Source organism: Camelus bactrianus, chromosome 4 (genome assembly GCF_048773025.1).
Source record: "Camelus bactrianus isolate YW-2024 breed Bactrian camel chromosome 4, ASM4877302v1, whole genome shotgun sequence".
Lineage (NCBI taxonomy): Eukaryota > Metazoa > Chordata > Mammalia > Artiodactyla > Camelidae > Camelus > Camelus bactrianus.
The window spans coordinates 82,951,436-82,974,763 of NC_133542.1; the positions used below are offsets into that span (position 1 = coordinate 82,951,436).

The window sequence follows — 23,328 nt, forward strand, 5'->3', positions numbered from 1 at the left end:
GTGATATCCCATTCCATTCTTGATATTATTTGTATCGTCTCTTCTCTTTGTCATAATTACAAGAGATTAATCAACTTTATTTTACTTTTAGAAGAACTGACTTTTTGTTTCCTTCTCTTGTGTTTCTGTTTGAATCACATTGATTTCTCCTTTTATCTCTATTATTTCCATCCATCTGCTTCCTTTGGGTTTATTTAGCTCCACTTTTTCAAGTTTCTTGAGGTATGAATTTAAACTACTAATTTGAACCATTTCTCTATGTATCATGTGAGCATTTAATGCTATAAATTTCCCTCTCACCCTGACTTTGGCAGCATTCTACCAGTTTGGTATGTTGTTTTTGCATTAAGTGCTGTATGTGTTTCTAAAAATTATTTCCTTTGAAATGACTTTCTATTTGACTTACAGCTTTGTACTGTGTTGTCGTATTTCAACATCTTTGGGAGTTCTCCTGTTGTCTATTATTTATATCTAGTTTGATTCCATTCTGGTTAAAGGACATGCTCTTAATCATTTAATTTCTTTTAAATTTGTTGAAGTGTGTTTTATGGCACAGGACATGGACTGTCTTGGTGAATGCTTCACAGGTGCTTGATAAACATGTATTCTGCTGTTCTTAGGCGGAGTGATCTATATATATATCAATTAGATCCTGGTGTTTGATTATGGTGTTCAGGTCTACTACATCCTTAATGATTTTTGTTCCAGTAGTTCTATCAACTGATGACAGACTAACAACAGATAGAACAATACCAACAATTGTCAATAATAATAATGAATTTTCTCGATTTCTCTTTCAGCTCTATCAGTTTTTGCTTCATATCTTTGATTTGATTTGTACACATTAGGAGTGTTTTATCTTCCTCGAATGATTCCTAATTATTAAGTAATGTCCCTGATTGCCTCTAGTAAATTTCTTCACTCTGAAGTCTACTTTATCTTATACTAATATAGAAACTTCTGATTTTTAAAATTAATGATTGCATGGTATGTCTTTTTGTTTTACTTTCAATCTACCTACGTCATTGACTTTGATAAACACCATATAGTTAGCTTATGCTTTTTAATCTACCCTCACAATCTCTCCTATGAAAAGCTGTAGTTAGAACTTTTACTTACTGATATGTTAGGGCTTAAGTTGGCTGTTTGATTATTTATCTTATATTTGTTTCCTCTGGGTCTCATTTTTCTGTTTCTTTTTTCTTGCCTTTCTGTGGGTTGACAAACTGTTTAAGATTCCATTTAGATTCATTCTTAGTGTTTTGTGTGTGTGTGTGTGTGTGTGTGTATCCCTTTGTAGTTTTCTTAGTGGTTGCTCAGAGTATTTCAATATATGTGCCTTATAATATACTACCACTTGGGGTGAAGTGTGAAAATATTACTTTCATTTAGGCCCCTCTACTTTTTCCACTTTTAAATATCACTTTATAGAGTATCAGATGTTATAAATTTTGCTTCAATCCTCATGTGTGATTTTAAAAAACTTGAGGGTAGAAGCATATTTACTCGTATTTGTGCTCTTTTCATTTTTTCTTCCTTCCTGATGCTACAGTATTCCTTCTTTTATAATCTACTTCCACTTGAAGAACTTCCTTTTGCCATTGTTGAAGGGTAGGTTTGCTAGCAACAGATTCCTTTAGTTTTCTTTCATCTGAAAACATGTTCATTTTACTTCATTACTGAAGCATAGTCCTACTAGATATACAATCTGCAGTTGAGTTTTTTAGCACTTGAAGAAAAATGTTGTGCCATCTCCTTGTGAGCTTTATTATTTCATATGAGATATCTTCTGTCATCTAAATTGCTGTGTTCCCTCTATCTCTTGTGGGCAATGCTTTCAAGATCTTTCTGTCTTTAGTTTTTATCAATTTAATTATGATGTCTTAGTGTGGATTTCTTAGGATTTACTTCATAGCAGTTTGGCTTCTTGAATCTGCACACTTACATCTTTTGCTAAAAATGGGAAGTTTTCTGCTATTACATCTTTAAATATTTTTTCAATCCCACTGTTTCTTTCTGGGACTCTGATAACATAAATGTTAGCTTTTTTGTCCTTGTCGCAGAGGTTCTTATTTCCCCCCTAGGCTGTTTACTCTCTTGTGCAGATTTGCTAAGTTCTATTGACCTGTTCTCAATTCTCAATTCCATTTTCTGTCATATCTACCATACCATTGACTTTATCAAATGAGTTTCAAAATTTCTATTTTAAAGCTCTGTAATTTCCATCCGATTATTTGTATAACTTCTGCTTTTTGTTAAAATCTTGTACTGTTTCCTTTGTTTCAAGACAACTTGTAATTGCTTGAAGCATTTTCACAATTGTTGCTTTAATATCCCATCTCAGTATTGGTGTCAGTTGACTGTCTCTACTAATTTGTGATTTCCTGGTTCTTGGTACGGTGGTTAATTTTGCATTGTATCCTGAACTGGTGCTGCTGAGCTCAGCAGGATTTCTGTTCCATCCTGGGAGGAATGAGCCTGTATGGGCTGCCTTTTGATAGTTTCAGAGCCAGGAAATACTGGGCCACTTTCTTCTGTAGGATGGGGGAATGTAAGAAGCACTGTCACTATGCTGTCCTTCTAGTCACAAGGTCCATTCTCCTCTTCCTAGAAGTATGAGCTGCACTTACCAATTACTTAGGTATGCAAAAAGAAAAATGGTTGAGTGTATAGTGGAGAAGCCTGTCTAAGACCATCTTTTCTGAGTGACCAGGGTTAAAATCACCAGGAATAAATCATGTTGGTATCATGTACCCATTGATATGGTACAATCATGACACTTCATTTCTGTGGTATTCTTCCTAAAATTCCATGATGTGAGTCTACTGAGAAAACTTCAGACAATCCTAAATTGAAGGGCATTCAACAAAATACCTGTAAAAGACAGACTGTGAAACTATCACAGATTGGAGGAGACTAAAGAGGTATGATGACTAAATGCAGTGTCAGATTCTCGATTGGATCCTAGATCAGAAAAAAAGGCCAATAGTGGAAAACCTGAATATAATATACATTTTCTAGCAATGATGTCCTAATATTAATTTCTTACCTTTAATAAGGGTACCATGATTACGTAAGATGTTAGTATTAGGAGAAAAAAGTGAAGTTATCAGTTTCCACTGGCATTCTACTGTAAATAGTAGACTTCATTTACTTATGTATTTATTATTGTTACGGGCTTGTAAGATTCTCTTTTTATTTCCCTTCCCAGTGGTTTAAGTCATTAGTGCACTTAGTTTGGTGCTAAAATTGTCCCAGATTTGGCCAGTGGGTGGGAATCCCTTCAAACTCACTCTGTCTTTCTGGATCCGGAATCATCTCAGACTTACCCTGTCCTAACCCTGGAAGCAGCCAGTAATCCAAGAAGCCAGGGTTTCCACCAGTGGAAAATGGCATTAGAGGCTAAAATCTGGATGCTAGATGTGCTTACTGCTACTGGAGCATTCTTGCTTCTTGGTCTTTTCAGCAGACAGAGGTAGAAAATGCATGTGTGTATATATACATATGCAAACAAATATGTACACAAATATGCATGGACACACAGGTACAAATCTTATGAATCTGAAGTTCACACCAATACTTCCAAATCCTGCTCATTCTTATGGGATTCTTCCTTGCTTTGTCCCATTCCACATTTGTATGACTTTCCTTCCATGAAGACAATCCTGGCCCCCAACAACACAGACACATGAATTCATTTGCTCAATCCTAAAATGCATAAAAATAGTTTCAAAACTGCTTTACCATCCTGCTATGAGAAACAAATCTACTGAAGAGTTTAGGACTTATTTGTAATTCTTACACATACATACATCCTGTCTGCCCAAGACTGAGGATACAGTCAAAGACTATGTTCATTATTTTTCTTTCTTTCTTACACAAGTAACAAACTATATGCTTTTAGCACTTTGCTTTTTTCACTTAACATTTCCTCCATAATGTTTCATTAGTATTTTCTTCCTCAGTCTTTTTCTCAGATGTATTTTACTCCATTGTGTGTATGCTCCAGCATATACAGTTTTCTGTACTTCAACATCAAGCAGTTTTCAATATTTTGCAACTATAAATAATGCTGTGAAAAATAACCATGTGCATGTGTGTATTCATAAAACTGCAAGTGACTTTTCAGGATAGATTCTTAGGCGTGTGCTTGCTGTGTCAATAGGTATGTGTATACAGTTTAAATATTGCCAAATTCTCCTCTAAAAGGTTTCTACCATTCTGCATTCCCACCAACAATGTATGAAAATGCTTGTTGCCTCATATCCTCACTAATACAGTGTACTGCCAGGCTTTTGAGTTTTTGTCAAGCTGATGAGTGAGAAATGGTATCCCAGTACAGTTGTAATTTTCCTTTCTCTTATCATCAGTGAAGCTGAATATCTTTTCATTAGTTTATACCTCTTTTGGTAAACTGATCATGTCTTTTGTCCATTATTCTATAGGACATCTGGTATCTTCCCGTTGATTTTTAATAGTTCTTATAAAGTGGGTATATTAACTCTTCAACTTGGAAAGAAGCTGATTTATATGTTGATATACCTTCCTTCCAATTACTTGTCTTTTGATATCACTTATGGTATTTTTCACCATGTAAATTTAAAAAAAATTTTGTACACTAAACTTTATTAATTTTTTATTGCCTCTAGATTTTAAACCAGCAAAGTATCTGGACCTGGGGGAAATTATCTTGTAGAGACCATTCAGTGCCCAAGGTAAGGGGACACAGCCAAGTCAGATTGGGTATTTATAGGGCTCTGAAGATTACAGAAAGAGAGAAACTATGGTCTAGAACAAAATATACAGTGATTCTCTCGTCTCCCTAGAGGTTGAATACCTTGTGGTTCTTGACAGATGAGTGAATGAGGTACACAACTAGGTGTGCAAGCTTGTAAAGAAGCAATTTATTAAAACAAAAGTCCATACAGAGGATTGCTGCTAAGAAATTAAATGATAGACCAACTATCTAATAAACACTGAAAGAAAAAGCAAAAATTTTTTTCTCTATTTCAGGAAAGCAGAACATTTCCTAGTGATTTCTGCCATCTTCACACTCACAGGGAAAGGAAAGGCAATGTCAGAATAGCTCTTGTGCCAGGAGGTAATGGCCAGACTTGGTCCTCCTATGTCTCTGGAGGTGAGACTTCTGGCTAAAGCCACGACCGCACTCCCGGCACACATATGGCTTCTCTCCTGAATGGGTCCGCTGGTGTCTGATCAGGGCTGACTTGAAGCCAAAGCCACGTCCACACTCTTCACACACACATGGCTTTTCTCCTGAGTATGTCCTCTGGTCAGAAGTGAGGTGGGTCTTCTGACCAAGTCTTTGCTCACATACTTTATACACCTCAGCCTCCTCTCCTGAGTGTGTCCTCTGGTGTCTGGTGAGGAGTGACTTGAAGCCAAAAGTACGTCCACACTCAGAGCACAGGTAAGGCCTCGCCCCTGTGTGCGTCCTCTGATGTCTGATGAGGGTGACCTTCTGACCAAAGCCACGCCCACACTCAGGGCACACATAAGGCTTCTCCCCTGTGTGTGTCCTCTGGTGGCCCATGAGGGAGACTTTCTGGCTAAAGCCACGCCCACACTCAGAGCACAGGTAAGGCTTCTCCCCAGTGTGTGTCCTCTGGTGTCTGATGAGGGTGACCTTCTGGCAAAACCTGTGCCCACACTCAGCACAGACATAAGGCTTCTCCCCAGAGTGTGTGACCTGATGACTGACGAGCAGTGACTGTTGCCTGAAGCCACGCCCACACTCCAGGCACAGGAAGGGCCTCTCACCTGAATGTGAGCTACGGTGTTGGAGGAGTGATGCCTTCTGGCAAAAGCCTCTTCCACACTCTGGACACACAAAGGGCTTCTCCTCCAAGTGTGTCCTCTGGTGTAGGATAAGGGCAATCTTCTGGCGAAAGCTTCGCCCACACTCCTGACATAAAAAGGGTCTCTCCCCGGAGTGTATCCTCTTATGGTTCGTTAGGGAGGACGTGTACCTGAAGTGCCGCCCACACTCCCTGCACGTGTAGGGCTTCTCCCCTGAGTGTTTCCTCTGGTGTATGGTTAGAGAGGACTTCCGGCCAAAGCCTTGCCCACACTCTTGACAGCTATATGGCTTCTCCCCTGTGTGGGTTCTTTGGTGCTTGATGAGGTCTGACCTCTGGCAGAAGCTTCTGCCACATTCAGGACACACATGATGCTTTGGGAGAGTAAAGAGGCTTGACTCTGGGCTAAGTCCTAGTCTGAATTTTTCACATATGACTGCTCCAGATTCTGAGATGTCTGCCTCTGTCAACACTGTGTCTGCCTCCTCAGGGCTCATGCCCCGCTCTATTCCTCCACCACTGTTGCATTCCTGGTCTACTGTCTGACCTTGAGATGGGATTAAGAATGCTCTCGAAGTCCTGCTCAGCTGCAGCCTCCCAAATACAGTGCCAGAGCTTTCTCTCTCACCATCTTCTGCTTTGTCATTCAAGCAGCTTGGAGCTTCGAAGAAGTGGCTTGCTGCAGATGAATCTGGGAAGATCTGAGGGGAGTGACTGCATAGAACATGTTGACTGAGGAACTCTGGACTGGAAAAAGCCACCGGGCAGCAGAGACAGGGCTGGAATTCTGTTCTTGGTTCTGCTGGAGAAAAAGTCTAAATCAGATTCACAACAGGTACCTTGTGGACGGTAACATTTCTCCAGCAGTCACTCCTCAGATGCTCACACAACAAAGATTTTCAGCAGACGTACCTTCCATCCCATGGTGACACATTAATACATATCCTTTTATAACACATCAAACCCACAAATGAGCCAGCTCTAAATATTAGCCTGGCTTAAACATTTCAAGAAAGCATCGCAGGCAGCTCTAGCCATGTAAATCATTGCCATTAGAGTTACAACTTCCCCAGCACGATTATCTTACAAGCCACGGTCATTAACACTGAGGCAAACAATATCTATAAACATATGCTTTTCTTCAGAGTTAAAACTACATAACTTCCTACAAATTTCTTTACGGACTGTTCCTAAAAGAAAGACTTAAGTCAAAAAAGGGAGTCTCTCCACCTAGAGTACCCAAGATGTAGGCAGTAGGGAGGACAGGTTAGAGACCAACGTGAGAAATGAACTGAAGGTGCTTCCTCTCCTAAACAAGGGTTTCCTAGAGGGTTACGTGCTGGGTTCTCTCTCATGGTGTGTGGACTTGGCAGTGAAACACAGAGACTCAGTCTAGGCCTGCAACCCCTTAAAGGATTCTGGCTCTTGGTGACCCCAATCAGTTCTAGACCTGCTTTTCTCAGTGTTTCAAAAACTGCTGTGAAAGGAAATTCTTCCACCTAAAATAGCTCAGGGAGATATCAAACTTGTTTGCCTTATTCCATTTCACTTACTTCTGTCCACCTGAAGCTGATGGAAAATAGCATGAACCTTAAATAAACTCAGTACACTAGGCTTTCCAGATTCACCCGATGCTTTCTTCACCAACCAAAAAAGAGGTGTATTTTATGAACTACCAACAACATGGGTCAGCACACTACAGCCAGCCAGCTGTTTTGCAGATGAAGGTCTACTGGACCACAACCACACTCAGTCTTTACGTAGTGTCCATGGCAGCTTTCACACACAATGGCAAAGGTGAGTACTTGCAACAAAGAACATAAAGCCTAAAATATTTACTATGTGACCCTTTACAGAGTACTGATTCCACCTGGTCTCAGATGCTAGCTTTCAATACTGACAAGAACAGCCACCATGCAATCCCTTCCTAACACTTCAACCCCCTACGTTTCCTCCTCAGCGAACTGCTTATTAAACGTAGTTCCCCTCCCCTCCCCACCCTCTGTATGGGTGTGCCTGTGTTGCTGCATCTAGAGGTTCCTGTGAAATGGCCTTGGTAAGTATTCATAAGTGCTGACCCTACTGGACTTCCACTGTGAAACTGAACATCCCTTCAGTCTTGGCGTGCAGTTCCGGCCATCAGGCACCCACCATGGTTGCTTTCTCATCAGCGAGTGTACTCTAGTTTAGCTCAGTGAACTATCAGTTTATTTTGTGGAGTTAGGCTGTCCACATTCTCAAAACTCACGGGCAGGTATGTACGTTTCTGGCCAGCAGCTTCCAATAAATACATGGTTGTAATTCTGGAGTTCCGACAGCTGAGCTTCCCGTATTGCACTATTGTCAACTTGTCTGGGATTTGATGGGGAGAGAAAGGCAGACACTGCCTTCTCCTTGGCTTGTTTGTGTTCCTGCTGGATCACAAAGTCTAAGATCAGTGGTAAACTGCATATCGTTGTAGGTGTGCCATTCAGGGTCTTCTATGTTCAATGTGGCGACTGATTCAGAAACAGTTAATGCTGCTCTTCTGGGAGTCACAGCCTCTAAGAAGAGCACTGAGCATCATTTTTGTGCCTATCTAGTAATGTGTCAAATTTTAACTAAAAATGACAAGAATTACAATGTCCACTTTGGGAAACCCTAATCCTTAACATGGTTTTAAACATACAGAAATTGCTCAATAAAGGGAGAAATAAAAAGTAAAATTTTATCAAGGTAATGCTTTTCAGTTAATCATAAAAATTTACACAATGTATTCAAATTACTCAGTTTATAAACTATTTTACAATCTACAGCTGCTCTTGTGCCAACTGATTTTTCAGACCAGTAATTACTTCAGTAATTGGACGTGAACTCAAATGTTCCAAAAGAAATTTTAGAAAAAGAAAATCATGTCTAATGGCCCCTTAAAGAAATTTTTCCTTCTGCAGCTGCAACTGTGAGGAAAAAAAGTATAGCAATGAGAAAAAATGAATGGCCGTAGACACTGAATTGATTACCAGAGAAGAAAGAATGCTGTGCATTCCCTGCTTTTAAACCATTTAAAGAATTTTGAAACTTCGTCCAAACATGTATAAAGAAGACATTTTCAGCATTAATCAGAATTAATCCCTGGAAATTGAACATCTTTCATAATATATCGTCTCAGTGATTTTTAGACGATAAAAAATAAAGGCTATACAAAACATTACTAGCGAGGGAAGGGGGTGGGAAGGGATAAATTGGAAGTTTGAGATTTGCAGATACTAACTACTATATATAAAATAGATGAACAACAAGTTTCTACTGGATAGCACAGGGAACTATATTCAGTATCTTGAAGAAGAATATGAAAACAAGTGTATGTATGTACATGTACGACTGAAACATTAAGCTATACACCAGAAATTGACACAACACTGTAAACTGACTATACTTCAATTAAAAAAAAAATATTAGCAAATGTGATAGTTAATTATATGTATCAACTTTACTGGCCACAGGATGCCCAAACATTTAGTCAAATATGATTCTGGGTATTTCTCTGAGGATGTTTTTGGAAGACTTTAGCATTTAAATGGAAAGACTAAGTAAAGCAGGTTACTCTTCCTAATGTGGGTGGCCCTCATCCAATCAGTTGAAGGCCTGAATACTGTGAAAGACTGACCCTCTCCCAAATAAGAGGGAACACTTCCACCCTACCTTCAAGCTGTGACAGGAGAGGGTGAGGGGTAGGGGAGGGGGATGGGATTTGTTTGTTTGTTCTTCCTATCAAAATTGAACTAAAACACTAATTTTTCCTGGCTGTTGAGTCTGCTAGCCTTTGGACTGGAATTATACCATAGGCTCTCCTCAGTCTTCTTCTTGTTGACCGTGGATCTTGGGGCTTCTCAGCCTCCATGACCATATGAGCCAATTCTTTATAATACACCTCACATTCTTGTGTGTGTGTGTGTGTATACATATACATCCTATTGGTTCTGTTACCCAGTAACCATAATGCTGATTTTGGTACCAAGAAGTGGGATGCTGCTATAATAAGTATCTAAAATTGTGGAGTGGCTTTGGAACTAGGTGGTGAAGGCTGTTAGAGTTTTGAGGTGCATACTAAAAAAAGCCTAAATTTACAAGAAGGGACAGTTGGTAAAAATATGGATATTAAATGTGATTTTGGTGAGAACTCAAAGTAGGAGAGTTGAACAGAAAGCTTCCATCTTATCAGAGGGTACATAAATATGAAGTGACTAGTATTCTACAGTATGCATTTTCTAACGCTGAGCTTTGCATATGTAAAATAAATTCCACTGGGCACATGGTGTGTAATTATTTTTAAACATGGTTGGATTCAGTTTGGAATGTTTTTTATAACTAGTACAGGTTTGTAGATCCACCACCAACTTAATTACTTTCATAAATACAGTATTTCTCAGTTTGTGCTATCCTGTGTCAGCAGTATTTTTCAAAAATGTATCCATTTCGTGTAAGGTGTTCAATCTGTTAGTATAAACTTGTGCATGATATCCTCTTAGTATCGTCTTAAAGTCTGAAGTGTAGTGGTAACTTCTCTTCCATTCCCGATTGATTATTAATGTCTTCTTTCTCTTTTTCTTGATTAGTCTACGTAGCAATATATAATTCCGTTGATTTTTTCAGACAATCAGCATTTAGCTTAGCACATCTTTCTGTTGTTATATTTCATAGATTCCTGCTCTTATTTTCATTCTTCCCTTCCTTTTACTCACTTTGTATTTATTTTGCTCCTCTTTTTCTAGCTTCTTAAGGCAAAAGCTTAACTCACTGATCACAGACCTTTTATTCTTTCCCACTGTAAGCACTCACAGCTATAGCTATCCCTCTAAGCTCTGCTTTAGCTGCATCTCACAAATTTTTATTTTGCTAAAGTGAATTTGAAAAGATTTAGGTAGTGGTTTGTAAAACTTGATATTGGTAGGATGTAATTTCTCCCCCAAGTTATATATAGATACACTAAAATCTCAATAATAAACATAGCCCACATTTTCTTTTCTTCTTTTTTGTTAAGTGAGAAGCTGATCCTAAAATTTAAGTGGAAATTCAGAGGACCTAGACTACACAAAGCAATCTTGAAAAAGAAAACAAAGGAAGAGAACTTACACTACCTGACTTCAAGGCTTCCTGTGATCCTACAGTAATACAGACAGTGTGGTTTGGTTAAAGGACAGACACATTAATCAAAGCAACAGAACAGAAAGTGTGAACAGAAAACAGACCCATACTTAGCCCATCACTGAATTTTCAACAAAGCAATCCAATGAGTGAAAGGAAAGACTTTTCAACAAATGGTGCTAGAACCACTCTGTATCCATATGAAAAAGAAAAACACTGATTCCTGCCTCAGACTATACACAAAAGTTAATTCAAGATGGGTCACAGATCTAAATATAAAAGCTAAAACCATACAGCACTTAAGAGAAAATATAGATTATTTTCATAACAATAAGAATTTAAAAAGAGAAGAAAATTAGACTTCCTCAATGTTAAACATCTCATCAAAAGTTATGTTAAGAAAAGGAACAGAAAAGTTTCAGATAGAGAGGATATTTGCAAAATGGACAAATGACAATGGACTGGTATCCAGGATTAATAAAGAACTCATAAAACTTAATTTTAAAAAATACAAAAGATCTGAATGTATTCACAAAGTAAGTTATAGTAAACATATATATATATATATATACACACATACGATTAAAAAGCACATAGAAGTGTTCCACATCAGTAACAATCAGGGAGATGGAAACACACACGAGATACCACTACACATCCGACACCAGAGATAAAATGAAAACTGTCAGGGAGGATGCGAGGTGACAGGAACCCTCATACATTTGTTCATGGAAATGAGAAACTGTACAATCACTTTGGGAAAGGTCTAGTCATTTCTTATAAAACTACACATACAGTTACCCTATGACCCAGTGTACTGGGTTGACTATTATCCCACCAAAATTAATCTTGACTTGGAACATATGAATGTGGCTTTATATTGAAATACAGTCTGCAGATGTAATCAAGTTAAGATGAGGTTCTACCGGATTAGGGTGAACTGTAATTCATTGACTGGTATCCGTACAAGGAGAGGGAGATTTGGATGCAGAGACACAGAGAAGGAAGAAGGATATGTGACTACAGGGGCAGGCTGGAGTGATGCAGCTACAAGCCAAAGGTTGACAGCAACCACCAGAAGCTAGAAGAAAGGCAAAGAACAGCTTGGCCTTTAGGACCTCCAGACGGAACTAACCTTGCAAACAGGTTGATTTTGAACTGGGATAGAATAAATTTCTTTGTTTTAAGCCTCTCAGTTTGTGGTAAATTGTTACATCAACCGAAGGAAACTCATATACCCAGCACATACCCTAGGTATTCATCCAAAGAAAACAAAACAAAGGTTTACCAAAAACAAACAAAAAATTAGCATAAGAATGTTGATAGCAGCTTTTACAAACTGACTAAACACTGGAAGCTATCAAGGTGTCTATCAAAGAGAATGGATAAACAGTTCTATATTCATATGACAGAATGCTATTCAGTGTTAAACAAAGAACACACTACTGATGTATGCAACAATGTGCTTAAAAGCTATACTGAGCGAAAGAAACCTTACACAAAAAAGTATTATTATAGGATTCCATTTACGAAAAATTGTACAGCAGGCAGAACTAATCTACTGTGAAATAAAATCAGAACACTGGTACCTCCGATAAGGGCAAGAGTTTACAGGGATGAGCCCCAAGGGTAATGATCTGTATTTTGATAAAGTTTGGGTTATCGAGTTATATCCATTGTTTGAATTCAGAGACTACTACACTTAAGATTTTGCATTTCCTGTAAGTAAGCCCCACCTTAAAAGAAAGAATAATCAACTTTCAGTAATGAATGATATACATGCTACCCGTTACTCTAGGAGCCAAACATCTTTCACGGGGCCCACCAAGCTGAGGTGAATTGCCAGGAACTGGCACTTTCCAACTGCAGTGTCTGGAGATGCTCAAGTGGACACCCTGGACCTGAGTCTGTGGGTCCCCGCCTGCTGACCACCCACAGGAGCCGACCCAGGAGACCATCCTTTTCCTCTCTCCACTTGATTGTCTTTGCCGAGACCACTCAGTGGTCACATCAGATATTAAGACATACTCACACCCAGCAACCGCTCTGAGGGACAGACATCATCTGAAGGGAATGAGTAGATGCTAAGGACAAGCCATGAAGACCTCACAAAATGACAGCAATGGCCACCCATGATCAGGGACTCCTAAGCTCTTAAGCTGCCCATGGGGAGAACACAAGTCTCTTTTCCAACAAGAGTAAAGCCTTGATAGAGTGCACTTGCTCAGATATGCTCAGCTACCCAGCTCTCTCTGAGAGGAACTGCTTGCACTAAACTCCCCACTCATACCAACTGAGACATTGCTAGAAATCTGTCAGAATGATTCCCACGGCCAAAGCAGGGACAAGGGCAGAGTCAACAAAGAGTCCCTGAAGCGCCCCATTCCTGTCTACCATGCACCACAGCTCAGAAATGAGTCTGGAAGCCTCCATTCCAGCAAAAGAAAAGGGGAACAGACCCACCCCTGTCAGGGCTGTGACAGCCACAGAACAAAAAGGAGGTCCCGCTCAGCAACTAGGGCAGGCTCTGATCGCAACACTGGCCACACCCCAAATTAAAGGGATAACAGGCAACACACACAGAAGAAAGATGGGACAACCATCCATACTGAAAACAGACCTCACAACAAAATTATTAGAGGCTCACAGCTACACAGAAATGCATCCTCTTCAGAAATCTGTCAGAAAGGCCAAAGTAAAAGACGGTGTTAACACCAAATTCTGGAAAGAACGCAGAGAAACTGGATTACTCCAGCACTGCTGGTGGGAATGTAAAGTGGCATAGGTGATCTGGAAATGACTATGGCACTTTTGTACAAAACTGAACGTGTATTTACCACACGGCCCAGCAATGTGCACTTCTGGGCATTTATCCCAGAAATGAAACGGCTATGTTCACACAAAAACTTACGCATAAATGACCACAACAGTTTTATCTGTATTAGCCACAAACTGTAAACAACCCAAAAGTCTTTCAATGGGTGAATGGTTTAACAAAATGTAGTACACTCATACCACAGACTACAACTCAGCAATAAAAGGAATGAAATATTGATACACGTAATGGACCCACGAGATCCATTTGGGTGGGTCCCAAGAGAATTATGCTGAATGAGAAAAAGCAATCCCAAAAGGTAACATACAATATTATTTCCTTTATAACATTCTTGAAATGACAAAATGGTACAGACAGAAGAGATTAGTAGTTGCCAGAGGAAGGTGGAGGGAGTGAGGTTGGGGAGGAGTGAGCTATGGCTATAAAAACATAGCACAAGGAATCCTTGTGATGGAACTGTCCTGTTTCTTTGAATATACTGGTAGTTACATGAACGTACATGTATAAGTTCCACAGAACTAAATAAACATACATATACGCAACCCTCCTTCACTGCTGGTGGGAATGCAGTTTCGTGCAGCCACTGTGGAAAACAGTATGGAGGTTCCTCAAAAGACTACGAATAGACTTACCATATGACCCAGGAAGCCCACTCCTGGGCATATATCCAGAAGGAACCCTACTTCAGGATGACACCTGCACCCCAATGTTCAAAGCAGCACTATTTCCAATAGCCAAGACATGGAGACAGCCTAAATGTCCATCAATGGATGACTGGATAAAGAAGATGCGGTCTATTTATACAATGGAATACTACTCAGCCATAAAAACCGACAACATAACGCCATTTGCAGCAACATGGATGCTCCTGGAGAATGTCATTCTAAGTGAAGTAAGCCAGAAAGAGAAAGAAAAATACCATATGAGATCGCTCATATGTGGAATCAAAAACAAAAACAAAAACAAAAAACAAACAAAGCATAAATACAAAACAGAAATAGACTCACAGACATAGAATACAAACTGGTTGCCAAGGGGGTGCGGGGGTGCGAAGGGACAGACTGGGACTTCAAAACTGTAGAATAGATAAACAAGATTATACTGTATAGCACAGGGAAATATATGCAAGATCTTATTGTAGCTCACAGAGAAAAAAATGTGACAATGAAAATATATATATGTTCATGTATAACTGAAAAATTGTGCTCTACACTGGAATTTGACACAACATTGTAAAATGACTACAAATCAATAAAAAATGTTTAAAAAAAAAAAAACCCAAAAACACATACATATACGCACAAAGTGAAGGTAAAAGTGGAGAAATCTGAATAAAGTCAGTGCATTGTATTAACAGAAATACAAGGATGGTTTAACAGGAAAACAATCAATATAATTTACCAAAAGAAAGATTAAAAAAGAAAAACACATATTAGCATCTTTACAGATGCCAAAAAACAGCTGACAAAACCCAACACTCATTCCAAATAAAAACTCACTGAACAAGGAATAGAAGGGAAGTTTGTCAAGCTGAGAAAGGGCAGGTATAAAACTTACACTTAGGAGGAAAGCACTGCCCATAAGATCAGGAACAAGGAAAGGATGTCCACTCTCACCACTTAAATTCATCACTGCACTGATGTTTTCGCCTGTGCAACGAGGTAAGAAAAATAAATTAAAGACATGAAGAATGGAAAGGAGTAAACTACACTGATTTACAAATAACATAATCATCTACGTAGAAAATATGACAGAATCTACAAAACTACTAGGACTGAGAAGTAGGTTTTGCAAAATTACCAGATACAAGCTCATCATACATAAACTAACTGTATTTCTAAATTATATCAACAGACAACTGAAAACTGAAATTTTAAAGTACCTTAAATAGCATCAAAAATATGAAACACAGAAGGGTAAATCTGACAAGATGCGTAAGACCTGTGTACTACAAAATAATGCTGACAGACAGAAATTAAGAAGTCCCATAAAAATGGAGAGACAGATTGCGTTCATATATTGGATGACAGAGTGCTATTAAACTGATAAGAACGGAGACTACACTTGATCTTAGCCAAAAGGCCGAGAAGTGATCAGAATGTTATTTACATGTAAGTTCTCCTTGAACTGATGTAGATTCAACTCAGTTCCAATCAAAATCACAGCTGGCTTTTTTGTGTCTTGTGTGTGTGTGAAAATTGACAACCTCATTCTAAAATCCATGTGGAAATGCAAAGAATAACTAGAATAACTATGTTTTAGCATAAATAAAACAACTTGAAGAAAATGTCACAGGATTTATACTTCTAAGTTCCAGACTTGATTATAAAGCTACAGTAATCAAGACTATGTGGTATTGGCATCAAGACAGGTAAAGAGAGAAGTTGAAAAAAACAGAGTCCATATAAATACCCATACACAACTAATTTACTACAAAGGTGCATAGGAAATTCAGTAAAGAAAGCGTTGTCTTTTCAAGAATAGTGCTGGAAAATTTGGATATTTTTATGAGAAAAAAATTGTACTTGTATCTAGACCTGGTACCAAGTATAAAAATTTACCCAAAACAGGGTATAAAACTAAACGTAAAGTAAAAATTATAAAACTTCTAAAAAGAAAAAAACATATGAAACTCTTTTTGATTTTCATTTTAGGAAATATTTCTTAAATACATCACCAAAAGTTAAATTCATGAGAGAAAAAAACTGAAACTTGGACTTCACCAAAGGTAAGAACTTCTCTTTGAAAGACACTATTAAGAGAATCAAAAGCCACAGAGAAAATATTCATAAATCAAATATCTGATAATGGACTTCTATACAGAATATATGATGAACTTTCAAAATTCAATAATAAAAACATAAGAAATCAACTTTTTAAATAGGCCAAGATTTGAGAAGACATTTCACCAAAGAAGATACACAGATGGTAAAATAAGCACATGGAAAGATTCTCAGCATCATCAGTCATCAGGCAAATGCCAAGTAAAACAGAGTAAGAAGCCACTACGCAGCTATGAAAATGTCTGAAGTTAAAATAGTACTACTAACTGCTGACAAATACACGGAGCATCTGGAACTCTCATCTACTGCTCGTGGGAATGTGACACAGTGCAGCCAGTCTGCAAAACCCTTTGTGAGTTTCATTAAAAAATATACACTCTATCGTACAACGCAGCCATTCCAGGGCCAGGTATTTATCCAAAAGAAATGAAAGTATATGTTTACACAAAGATTCTTCATGAATGTTTGGACAGACAACATTTATTTGTGTTTGTCGAAAATGGAGACTACTCACATGCCTTTCAGTAGATGAATGGTTACATAACTGTGATCTCTATACCACTACTCAGCAATAAAAAGAAATAGACTATTGATACATACAACATTAGGGATCAAACTCAAAATAATTATGCTGAGTGAAAGAATTCAGTATGTATTCTGTACGATTCAATTTACATGAATTCTAGAATATGCAAACAAATCTATGATAGAAAACAGCTAAGTGGTTGCCTGGGTACAGGAGGAGGGGGAAGACAGGGAGGGGCAGGAGACAGGGATCACAGTGAGCCACAAGGGAACTCTGGGGGTGACAGGTATGTTTGGGATTTGGAACATGGCAGTGGCTTCATGGCTGTGCATGTATGTCAAAACTTACCAACTTTTACACTTTAAATATATGCAGTAAATTTTATAATTTGATAACATAACTTACAATTATCCCTTAAGTATTATACCATATAATACCTTATACCATAATAACATTTCTTATTATACCATAATTATCGCTTATATAATAGTTCTTTTTGAAAAAAACACTGAGTTTGCTATAAAGTCCAAGTCCAGATATATAGTTGTATTTAGAAGCAAAAAACAAAACAAAACAAAATAAAAAAATAATATGCCAGGAATGTTGACAATAAAACACTGAAAAAAGATAACTCAGGCAAAAATTTATCCTTACCTCCCAACATTCAAATAAAACTAATTCCAATTGGATTAAAGAGATAAATGTTCCCAAAATGGAATCTTTACAAATCAGTAACAGAAACAGCCCAAATCAAAAGTAGGGAACTACTCTGAACAGTCAAGTCACAGAAAAGGAGGCACCAGTGGCCAGTCAACACAGGAAAAGATGCTCGTGCTCACTAGGAGGCCAAACCCCTCTGAAATTTCACCACAAACCAAACAAATGGTGAAAAACACGAAGATGAGGAACAAGAACTCATCCCTGCTGCTGGGAATATAAGACAGCACTGAACAGCTTCAGAACACGATGCGGTGTAACACAATCAGGTTGAAGCCACCCACGCCTACGGACCAGACACTGTGCTCTCATGTATGCGTCTTCAGAGAAACTCTTAACATGTGTTTCCAAGGAAGTAACAAGAATACATAGCAACATTATTGAATAGCCGAAAATTGGAAATAACTTAAATGTCCAAAAGAAGGGAACTGATAATTCAACTACATGAAAATTTTCATGTAATTGATTTGTATAAAACAGTTTTTAAAAGTGTAAACTAAACCTACACATTTTAACATGAATCTCACATAAAGCCGGTGGAAAGGCATGTTCCAGAAGGAGGTATACAATATAACACTATGTGCAGAGAAGTTTACAAACATGCAAAACAACTCTCTATATAGTTGAAAGCCCCCCCCCAATGAATGAAAAAGGATGAAGGCAGTGATTGGCATGCTGATGCAGAAGTCAGATTCTCAGGGGCGGGATTCAGCAGGACACAACCAGGGAGGGGACAGGGCTGTCACCTGGTCTTATAACGGTCTATTTCTTAGGCTGAAGGGAAGGAATACTGGCATTCACTGTATAATTCTTCACACCCCATTGTAATCTTAAATAATCCATCATAAAATAAAAGAAACAAGTTATGGGAATTTATGAAGTAGAGCTGAGGCAGCGAACAGTTACCAGGTTAACAGCAGTAACTGGACAGTTTCTAGCAGGGGCAGATGACTTATTCTCAAGTGCTGTGTTGAAGATTAGGCCCAGCCACAAAAGTTCAAGAATGGGAGGCTCCTAGACATGCTGGAAAAGGGATACCAAGTGAGCAGAGTGTGGCTCCCTTGGGGAGGATTCCAGGGAAGCCCCGTCTGGGCTGAGCAGGAGAGCACAGAACGGAGGCCTGCAGAAGAGCTTCCTCTCCAGAAGCTCTCAGAGGCTCCTCTTTCTTCACCAGCCAAGCGCCTCCCTGCCCTGTCTCCTTGTCTGCCTGCTGCTTCCCACTCACCTGGACAAAGGTCCGGAAGATATTCGCTCTCCTCTCTCCAGGGCTCGTCGCCTTGTTCCAGTTGTGTGATAAGTTTTGGTTTAGGAAAGGCAATTCCTACTCACAGGGAAAAAAACCAAGGTGACCTTGGTTAGTGGTTTAAGAAGCCGTCACAGAACTCAGAGTCAGCTGGGGAGTGCAGTAACTCAGAAGTCAAGGCAGGGAAGCACCAAGTCGGGGGCAAATACTGTCTGAATGCTGAGAGGGAGTGTCTAAGGGCAGGAGCGATGAAGCCTGGATCTAAAGGCGGTGTACTGAGTCTCCACTGTGCTTGGATGAATACAAACGTTCCCCCATTTGAGGCAAGGTCACCTTGGTGGAGGGCTCAGCTTTGGAAGAGGGCTGGAAATGCAGTGTCAGACACCATACACATGTGTACGTACACACACACACACACACACACACACACACACACACACACAAACACTTCACTATTTTCAACTCTACAGAATCCAGACATTCTCTGGGGGTGTAGGAAAAATACTATTTTTCTTTCTGAGCTAAAAGCATGATGGCTGCTATATAAAAATCTTAACATGCAGACAGGCAGAGAGTCCAAGACATGAGACAGATTTCTCCTTACCCAGAGACACCATATGACTGTAGTTCTCCAGCATCACATCCCGATAAAGGATCCTCTGAGCAGGACTCAGTAGCTTCCACTCTTTCTGGGTGAAGGCCACAGCCACATCCCTGAAGGCCATTAATGCCTATAATACAAACACATCGCTGCTCATCCAGAAGCCATCCATGCCCACTACTCAGCTTAACCTAAGCCACTAACCAGGGCCAAGGCAGCAGTAAGATTCTCATGGGGCACCCACGTGAGATCCATAGATCCTGCTTTCAGCCTGAACCCTGGTGCCCTGTGTTCAAAACAATAATCCTCCTCCCACATTGCTGGTGGGTCTTTTCAGGGGTTCTCTGTTCTGTTCTATTGATCTCTGTGACTATGATGCTGTGAAACACACAGTGTTGAACACTTTGTATATACAGCAGGGCCTGAAATCAGGGAGACTGATTGCTCCTACTTTATTCCTCACTTTAAAGGCTATTTTAGATATTCTAGAGCATGTGCATTTCCATATAAATTTTAGAATAATCTTATCTGTATCTATCAAAAAACCATGCCGGAATTTTGGTAAGATTAGCATTAAATCTGTATGTTAATCTGGGGAGAACTGACATCTTTACCATGTTGACTCTTCAAATCTACAAACATGATATGTTTCTCAATTTACTGAGATGTTCTTTGATTTCTTTCATCAGCATTTTGTGGTTTTCAGCGTACAAATCCTATATATGTTGTGTTAAACTGACATCTAAGAATTTCTTCTTTTTTTTCAGTAATTTTAATGGTATTGTATTTTTAGTTCAGTGACCATATGTTCATTGCTATGATATGAAAATAAATTGTTTGTATATTTATCTTGAATCCTGCAACATGGGTGAACTCACTTATTAGCTCTGGGAGTATTTTTTTCTCCTAGATTCCTTGAGATTTTTCTATATAGTCATGGCATTTGCACATAGGGACAGGTTTATTTCTTGCCTTATAACCTGTAAGTATTTTATTTCCCATTCTTGCCTTATTGTAGGAGTTCTAACACAACAGTGAAGAGTGGTGAGAGCAGACATCCTTGCCTTGTTCTTGATGAAGAGGAAAGCATTCCATCTCAAAGCACTAAGAATACTGTTCCACAAAGAGATACCATGTCATGCCCATTAGGAAAGCTATTACCAAAGAAAAGGAAAAGAACAAATTTCGGCGGAGTATGGAGAAATTGGAACTTTGGTGCATTTCTAGAGGAAAGTAAAATGGTGTAGTTTCTATGGAAAAGAGTTCAACAATTACTCAAAGAGTTAAATATACAAAAAAAAAAAAGTTAAACGTTCTATTTTCCATATGATCCAGCAACTTCAATCCTAGGTACATACCCCAAAGAATTGAAAGCATGGACTCAAATAGATACCTGTACACCAATGTCCATAACAGCATTTTTCACAATAGTTCAAAAGTGGAAACAACCCAAATGTCCACCAACAGGTAGATTAAAAAAAATGCAGTATGTATATACAACACAATTATATATTACTCAGCCTTAAAAAAGAAGAAAATGCTATATCAGAGATTACTCTTTTTTTAAATTTATTTTTCACTTATTTAAATGTTTTATTGGGGTTTTTTGTTTGTTTGGGGGGAAGTAATTAGGCTTATTTATTTATTTTGATGGAGATACTGGGGATTGAACCTAGGACCTTGTGCATGCTAGGCGAATACTCTACCACTTAGCTATACCCTCCCTCCTCAGAGATTACTCTTGAAAACATTATGCTAAGTGAAAAACACCAGTGATAAAGGACAAATACTGTTTTAGTCCCCTTACAGCAGGTACCTGAAACAGACAATATAGAAACAAAGTAAAACAGAGGTTACCAGGGACTGGAGGGGAGTGGGGAATAGGAAGTTATTGTTTAATGGATAGAGTTATCACTCTGGGAAGATGAAAAAGTTCTGGAAATGGAGAATGGTGATGACTGGACCATGTTGTGAATGTACTTAGTGCCACTGAAGTCGACACTTAAAAATGGATGAAAATGTTATGTATATGTTAACAACAACAAAAAATAATGTTACCAATAGTTTTTTTAGATGTCCCCAATCAAGTAGAAAAATTCCCAAGTTTCTATCATTCTAAAAATTTTTTTTGCCACAAATGGCTATTGAATTCTGTCAAAAGCTTGTACTGTATCATCAAATTATATCATGTAGTTTTTCTTCTTCAGCCTGTTAATATGGACAGTACTTTGACTGAGTTTCAAATATGGAATCAGTCTTGCATCCCTGGAGTAAATCATACCTGGTAATGGTATATAACTGTTTTTATATATTGTTGAATTCATTTTGCTAATAATTTAAGGATTTTTGTGTCTATATTCATGAGAGATGTTGACCAGTAGTTTTCATTTTTTCTATTGTCTATCTAGTTTTATTATTAGCATCATACCTGCTCCATAAAGTGAATTGGAAAGTCCTCACTCCTATTTTAAGAAATCAAAGTCTTCTTTAAAAATGTGGCAGAATTCCATAGCAACATCACCAGGCCTATAGATTGTCTCTGTGGGGGGTTTTAAATTGCAAATTGAACTTTGGCCTGTTCAAATTATTCCATATTGGCTGAATTAAAGTAGTTTTTGTTCTTCAAGGAATCAGTCCCTTTTCATCTAAGCAGTCAAATTTATAGGTAGATATTCTCTGATGGCTATAGACGATGTGGTAATATTCCTTGTTTCATTCCTGATACCAGTAATTTGTGTCTACTCTATTCCTCCAGTCTTGCTAAAGGTTTCTCAATTTTATTGTTTTCTAAGAATCAGCTCTTTATTTCACTGACTTTTCTGTTCTTTTTATTTTCAATTTTATTGTTCCTGTCTTTATTATGCCCTTCCATTTGTCCCTCTGAGTTTATTTTGCTCTTATTTTTCTAAGTTCTCGAGGCAGAACCTTAGATTACTGACTTCAGACTCCCTGTTTTCTAACACACAAATTTAGTGCTACAGACTTTTCTCTAAGGACAACTTCAGCTGTGCACTACGTACTTTGATATCTTGTATTTTCCTTTTCATTCACTTTCATGCATTTTTATTTCCCTTGAGACATCATTTTTGTTGCACAGATTATTTAAAAGTACGCTATTTTCTAAGTGTTTAGAGATTTTTCTGTTAACTTTCTCTTATTAAGTTTGATTCCACTGTGGTCAGACAATATACTTTGCATAATTTCAATTTTTAAAAATTTGTTAAAGTAAATCAATTTTTACACTTTATGTGATGTTTTGTGGCCCAGGATATGTCCATCTTGGTACAGGTGTCCCTCAGTATCCACAGGGGATTGGTTCCAGGACCCCCTCATATTCCAAAACCTGCAGATGCTCAAGTCCCCTCTATAAAACGGCATGGTGTCTGCATATAACCTACACATATCCTCCCATATACATTACTTATAATACCTAATACAATGTAAATCCTATGTAAATGGTTGTAAATACAATGGAAATGCTACATAAATAGTTTCTGGTGAATTCAAATTTTGCTTTTCGGAACTTTCTTTAAAAATTTTTCAATCTGCTGTTGTTGGCTGATTCTGCAGATGGGGATTCCATGGATATGGAGGTCTTACTGTGTATGTTTCGGTGGGCACTTGAAAAGAACATGCATTCTGCTACTGTTTGGTGGAATGTTCTATAAATGTTGATTAG

General features: G+C 38.4%; 1 protein-coding gene and 1 non-coding gene across 3 annotated transcripts in view; both read right to left on the reverse strand.

Moving 5' to 3' along the window:
• Positions 1-4,884: 4,884 nt before the first annotated feature.
• The window catches only part of ZNF169 (zinc finger protein 169), a 122,527-nt gene continuing 104,083 nt past the window's right edge, over positions 4,885-23,328 (reverse strand). Inside the window, exons 4-6 of one of the 2 annotated variants that reach the window (XM_074362952.1) lie at positions 19,653-19,779; positions 19,031-19,126; positions 4,885-6,618 (exon numbers count right to left, since the gene is read on the reverse strand). In XM_074362952.1, the coding sequence (XP_074219053.1) occupies positions 5,078-6,618; positions 19,031-19,126; positions 19,653-19,779 (1,764 nt within the window). In that variant the 3' untranslated portion in view covers positions 4,885-5,077. Of the gene's footprint in view, positions 6,622-19,030; positions 19,127-19,652; positions 19,780-23,328 lie in introns of both variants that reach the window. The other variant, XM_074362951.1, reaches the window with a different exon arrangement.
• LOC123613379 (U2 spliceosomal RNA) lies at positions 15,691-15,873 on the reverse strand. Its single transcript, XR_006720731.1, has one exon. It is a non-coding gene; the product is annotated as a U2 spliceosomal RNA (small nuclear RNA).